This window comes from Rhagoletis pomonella, unplaced genomic scaffold, assembly GCF_013731165.1.
Source record: "Rhagoletis pomonella isolate Grant_MI unplaced genomic scaffold, Rhpom_1.0 Rhpom_scaffold_00012, whole genome shotgun sequence".
Lineage (NCBI taxonomy): Eukaryota > Metazoa > Arthropoda > Insecta > Diptera > Tephritidae > Rhagoletis > Rhagoletis pomonella.
The window spans coordinates 4160658-4167408 of record NW_023458566.1 but is presented as its reverse complement, the minus strand read 5'-3'; the positions used below and the strand labels follow the sequence as shown (position 1 = coordinate 4167408).

General features: G+C 40.4%; 1 protein-coding gene across 1 annotated transcript; it reads right to left on the bottom strand.

The window, feature by feature from the left end:
* Positions 1–455: 455 nt before the first annotated feature.
* On the bottom strand, positions 456–2740 carry LOC118747703 (asparagine synthetase [glutamine-hydrolyzing] 2-like). Its single transcript, XM_036481781.1, has one exon. The coding sequence runs from the start codon at positions 2315–2317 to the stop codon at positions 629–631; it is 1689 nt and encodes a 562-aa protein (XP_036337674.1). The 5' UTR covers positions 2318–2740; the 3' UTR covers positions 456–628.
* Positions 2741–6751: the final 4011 nt, after the last annotated feature.

Below are 6751 nucleotides of genomic sequence, written 5' to 3'. Positions count from 1 at the left end.
GTAGCGAAAGACCTTGATATGTACGTACATGTATGTGTACGTAAATACGTATGTATATACATACATACATACATACAATATATACATACATATATTTGGAGTACACAGGCTGCGCGATATCGCGAGATATTGCATTTCTGATTCCTGACTACTGACTACACTTTTAAAGGCCACTACATTGTATGTTTATATATGTAATTAAAAGATTTATGTAAATAATGCACAACTGAACATACATACATACACATATCGCACGACGCCTTCAAAAGAGTCACAACTCAAAATAATATGTGCATATGTTTGTCAGAAAATGCGAAAAACTATTTCTTAGCACATGATAATCATATGGGCAAGGGCGACTTTACCTTAGGATTTTTTTTTAACAAATTATAACAAAAGTTTGCTTCAGCTTTTGCTTAAAGGTAAATAAAAGCTCTGCGTACATTTTTAGCGCATAATCTCAAAAATGCTAAATTTTGAGTTGTGACTCTTTTGAAGACGGTGTACTTCATGTATGTAGATATTTACAATGGTGATATACAATTGTACATCCATCGATACTTATACATACATTTATGTAAGTATATCTAAAGAATAATATAACGCTTAGCAGCGTTCAGTCTTCACTCTATGCTCCTGCACCGCAGCCATGCACCTGGTGTACTGTTTGTGCGCGTCCCGACGGATCTTCGGGGCAGCCCCAATCTAAACGTGGCACCCAACGTGTCACAGTTTGCGCGGCCGCCTCGCCTGGGAATAGCTCTTCGAAAATTGTACGATAATAGTAGGCTTCCTTCGTGGTCGGCGTGTTGATGGGAAAACGTTCGCTGGCTGTAGCAAATTGTGTATCAGTGATGTGTGAGGTCGCCACCCGACGTATGCTATCGATCCAGTCGTAGCCCACACCGTCGGAGAACTGCTCCTTTTGGCGCCACAACACTTCGTTGGGCAGGTAATTGGTTGCGAAGGCAGCACGCAGGATATGCTTCTCGATGCGATACTTTTGCTGATTACCCAAACAGTTGAGATCGCCTGGTATCTTATCCTCCGGTCGCACTGACATCACGTAATTTACGAAAGCCGTATCGAGGAATGGCACACGCAGCTCCAAGCCTTTGGCCATTGTCACTTTGTTGGCGCGCAGGCAATCGGACACATTGATTTGCTCCACACGCTTGACCAGCTCTCTGTGAAACTCCTCCCGATTGGGTGCCTTGAAGAAATACAAGTAACCGCCGAATATTTCATCGGCGCCTTCGCCAGACAGTATCATCTTGATGCCAGTGCTTTTGATGTAGCGCGCCAATAACAACATTGGCAGACTGCAACGCACCGTGGTTACATCGTATGTCTCCAGATGGTAAATGATATCGCGTATGCCATCTAAAGCGTCCGCTATTTCGAACACTATCTCGGTGTGCTCACTGCCGATGTAGTTAGCTACCAATTGCGCTGCTTTAAAATCGGGTGCATTACGGAGGCCCACCGAAAAGGTCTTCAACCGGTAATCCGGATCACGTTCACGCCGCAACCTTGTCGCAATCGATGCCACTAGACTGGAGTCCACGCCGCCAGAGAGCAGCGCGCCAAAGGGCACATCACACTGCAGATGCGAACGCACAGCCGATTCAAATTTGGCACGCAGCAACGATAAGTCCACCTCCTGTGTGGGTATGTGCTCAATCCACTGCTCCGTGAAATATCTTTTACGCTGCAGGTTATTTGCTGGGCCTACACGCAGTTCGCCTGGCGTGAAAAGTTCGAGTTTCGGACAGGTGTCCACAAGGCATTTCATCTCCGAAGCAACCCACACATTTCCGTCTGCGTCCTCACCAATATACATCGGTATGATGCCGAAGGGATCACGCGCTATCAAAATATTCTTCGTGCGCTTATCGTAGAGCACAAAGGCGTACATGCCGGTGATATACTCCAATAGTTGCTCGCCATACTCCTCATACAGTTCAACAATTACATTGCAATCGCTTTTGGGCTTATAATGTCCACGTTTCTTCGCTATTTCCGCTGATTGTTCAAGATAGTTGTAGATTTCGCCATTGGCCACCACCAATATGTCGCCGCTCTCGGAAATCATTGGCTGATGGCCAGTGTGTACGCCAATAACTGCTAGCCGCTCATGTATCAGCACCACGCCATGCTCCGGCACCACTTTGACGCCCGTGTCATCTGGACCGCGATGTCGTTGCTTGCCACTTTGCCGGTAGGCTATTTCGCGCAACGTATGCACGCTGCCATGGTACACTTTGGGCGCCAACGGTTGACCATTTTTTGAAAATATCGCAAATATGCCACACATTTTGCTTCAGTGAACGACGATTTATTTATTATATGCAATTAAATTCACTTTAATACACGACTTTACAAGTTCTCTTTGATACGATTTTTATTTTTTTTATTTTGTCGCTACATTCACTTGGAACTCGTAAGTTTACATTCGTCCGGCGGTGCGTCTGAAAATGAACTGAAGCTCCAGGCGGCGTTGTGCTTACTTTTATAAATGTGCTCTCCCTCCGGTTGCGCTTATCAGAGCACAGAGAACGCCCCAGAAGTGATTAACCGTCTGCTCGTATTGCGTCATGCGGTTTTCGTCGTACTCAGCAATTTTTCTTTAACCATTGAAACGTCTCGGTAGCCGGCATTTGTTTGGGACGCTTCTACATAAATATGCACTAATTTGTGGGATAGAGAAACTTATCGTTTCTCATCAGTGAGCGTTGCTAGACTGTGTTGCCTGGTTCGCTTTGGCTGGCGTATGGGGTCAAGTTCAAACGCATACCAGTTCTTGATATGTCTACTTTTGACGCGGTATTGTTTATATATTGTTGTTGTTGCTATTAATAAAATATTATAATATCATTTATTCGAGTGGGTATAAGTATGGGCAACGCGCCAATATTTGCACACATGCGGTGCTCGAAACATGTGCTACGCTTGGCCTTATCAACTAAGAGGAGAAGGTGGCTGATATGCTGTTATGCCGGCGATTCATAAATGGAGAGGCATTTGAACACGTTGGGATTCGTATTGGTAGTATGTAGGTATGTGCACTAGACCGTACCAGAAATAAAAGATCGCCGTGCCTCCCTAAAATATATTTGAAAAAAAAAAAATTTTTTTGGCCGTAGGGATTTTTTTTTAATTTTTAATCATGTCTTCGATATTTACAGTTGGATCGCAAGTTGTGATATATCGATGTTCTTGTCTCGAGCATAAAATTGGGTTGTTCCAAAGTTCTTTGACCTCAGACACGCCGTTCTAGTACTTACTCCCCAGAACTCAATTCCTTTCTTCGGTATTTCTAGTCGGATCTTAGAGTGAGATCCCCGATAACACACAACTTTAAGTTTGGTAGAATGACTGGTTTTATAAGGGTCTCCTTATAGACTGTACACTTGTAAGGGTTTTATAAGGCTCTGAATAAAGAGCCCGTTTAGAATAAGCTTTTATAAGGCTCTGCATGTTCACATATTTGTATACTCTTTTCTCTTCAATTTTATGGTTAGTGAAAATCCTCTACTAATTTAAACTTTCAAAACTTTCTTCCTGGGCTCTTTTAGTCTTATATGGGTTTTATAGACTACTTTATAGAGCAAAATGGTAAAGTATTTGTTCTTAACTTTTACGGAAAAATACTACTATATAACTCTTATAAAACTTGTTGTGTTATTCGGGATACATCGATGTTCAGGAGGCATTTTTTTCATTCCAAAGTCCATTTACCTCAAACACCTCGTTTTAGTTTTTACCCACCAGAATTCAGTTGCTACCACCCTAATGTTGGTAAATTAAAGCTCTCCAAAAAAATATAAACTTTTGCTAAGGAATTATTTTGATTATTTCACATTTTTTAATTTGCAAATGTATGGTAGGTGTCATATTTTTCGAAATTGCCTTGCAAAAATAATTTGGATTCAGTTATGTACGGAGAATTTTTTGTTTGCTTATAAGGTGGTACGGTCTAATCTACGTACATAAATTCGAAATTCGAACAAACATACTCGCCTTATATAGTACATATGTATGTATGTATATCGAAATTTAATTTTTTTTTTAGAGAACGCCATCTTTTACCAAAATAAGTTTTTTTGAACTAGTTTTGAAAAAAAATTCCACAAAAATGTTAAGCTGCAAATTTGATTAGGAGTCACGAAAATGAAAATTTTCGGAGCCCCCAGGGACGGAAACCGAGCTATCGGCTATGACGGTGGCAAGTTTAATACCTCGGGGAAATACACCGAGTGGGCGCTAAAAATATTCTTAAACATCACCGGGCACAGATATATTATCTAAATTACATACGAATATCATGAAGGAATGCAAGAGTCGTATTCTTGTTGAATACCCTAAAGACTAACACCCAAATTCATAAAAAATAAAGTCGACTTTAACTGCTTTATATATAGAAAATTTGTATGTAACTTTATTGAGCTCATTAAACCTATTTTATTTTTTATGAATAAGGCCATATACATATTTTAAATAGCCTAACATCTTCTCTCGGAGATTAACCTTTTCAGGCCTAAGGGGAAAATATTTCGCTAAAGGTTATTCCACTTATGATGTGTAGTGGAACGATTTTAGATCATGCCTTGCCAAATTTAGTTTGGAGAGAAACCGGTTTCGGTGTTGTGCCATCTTCAGGGTCATTTTTCGTTCGTTATTCCACTTACTTATTAGAACATCGTGCAAGATTTTAGTTGTTTTATATTTTATATCTTTAGAATGTGCCGCATATTCGAACAAGAAATTTTAGAAGAAAAATATTTTCATTAAAATTAGAACAATGCTTTATAGTCTTTTAAGATGTTTTTAAGAAATATAATTTTTACGAAAAAACATATATTAGAAAAAAGCACTTTTTAGGGAGAAATATACCAAAATACCCAAATTAGAAAAAATCTACGAAACACAAAAGCAAATACACATTTTGAAGAAAACAATTTGCAGTAAAAGTTATTTGTTACGGAAACGCTTATTTTTGGAAATAAAAATTTCAAAAATAATTATTCCTTGGTATACAAGTTTTAGGGCAATAAATTGTTTTTTTTTAAGAAAAAATACTTTTTTTGGGGGAAAAATTATGTAGGTGGAAATAATAATAGTACAATACTTGGGAAAATATTTTTTTGAGACAAATTTTTAAAAGCCAATTGGAAATGCCAAGTGAAGCCAAGTCCTTCTGCACTTAGTCTTTCCGTCGTAGTGAGGGCGTACCTCTTCCTTTACGGGCGGGTTGCGAGTTGAATGCTTTCAAGCTGGAGCGGGCATGATGAGTGACTTAGAGAGAGTAGTTTTCGTACGTCGAGAGAGGACTTTACTTCTGAACCCCAGTCCAAAGTAGCACTTGTTGGCAATAATGATTCTGCGTTGGATTTCGATGCTGACATTATTATCGTGGGTGTCAAGGCGCGAATGCACTGACTTTTTGTTTGATGACAGGAGATACTTCGTCTTATGCTCGTTTACCACCAGACCCTTTCTCTTTGCGGAAAAGACTTCGCGGTTTTTGCTACCGATGATGTCGATGTTGTCGGCATATGCCAGCAATTGCACGCTTTTGTAGTAAATTGTTCCTGAGCGGTTCAGTTCTGCGGCTCTTTTTATCTTCTGCAACAACAGATTAAATAAATCACGTGAAAGAGACTCACTTTGTCTGAAACCTCGTTTGGTATCAATGGGCTCCCATGGCAACTGAGTAGACGACGCAAGGCTCCACGCTTACCTTCCCCATTGATGGTCCGCATATTCCAGGTGCATACCCTCATATCATAGTCCTTTATACATACGTTTCCCGTGGTCGTCATAAAAAGAAGCGGGTCTCATCCAAGGCATGTTTTCCTTTTTTATTTGGCGGGGTTTTAACGTGGCGGGAACCACGCACGCGAAGTTTTACGCCTTCTCACTTTAGCTCGCTCCCAAACAAATGTTTGGTCGCTACCCAAAGGATACACGGATATAAATATCCGGTCGTTGTAGGCTTCGATTAGAACCGTACGCAAAGGAATCACCTCTGGCCACTCCCAGGTGAAAGGCCGTCAAAAACTCTTCCTCTTAACGTGGACTTCTAGGCACGGAACCATGCTGAGCCTTATGAAGGTGCCCATTGTAAAAATCGTAAGCATCAGTCGCTTCTATTTCTCAGCTCAGCTTTTAAGCCAAACATTAGCAATCATGGTTGCAATTTTTCCCTCTTGTGTTGTTAGAATTAAAATTAACTTATATTGGTTTCTTATATTTTCGAATTGGCCCTCATTTATTGGTATACTTGCGTTCGGGGAATAGAATTTAGACCGCAAGGATTAACGCCGCCTTCTTATTTCTTCGGCATCTTAATTTAGTTTTTCGATTGCGGTTTCAAGACCCACGCCCATATTTCAAGGAGCCCTTGCGTTCGAATCGCACGAAACTTTATTCGCTTGGTTGTTATTAATATGTGCAAAAATATTTTGATGTTTGTTGTTGTAACAGCATAAAAAATCCCCAGAGCTTTTGGGGGGTGACGCTGGTGTGACAGCCCTTGGCCAAATATATGGGTCGTCCCGGTTGCGTAGAATCGACTGTCGTGGGAACGTGTGTAAAAAAATGTTTGGATCATTAACGTTGATTATTAAAATCTAAATTCATTCCATGAACTAAACTTTGCGATTCGTCCGTTCTTTCTTTTTACCAAAACCTTATTTAAAACCAGAGAACGTCTATGAATGAGAAGGCGCATTTTCTGTGACCGTTT

Coding starts and splice junctions, on each gene's coding strand:
- LOC118747703 (XM_036481781.1), bottom strand. CDS start 2,317: ATGTGTGGCATATTTGCGATATTTTCAAAAAATGGTCAACCGTTGGCG.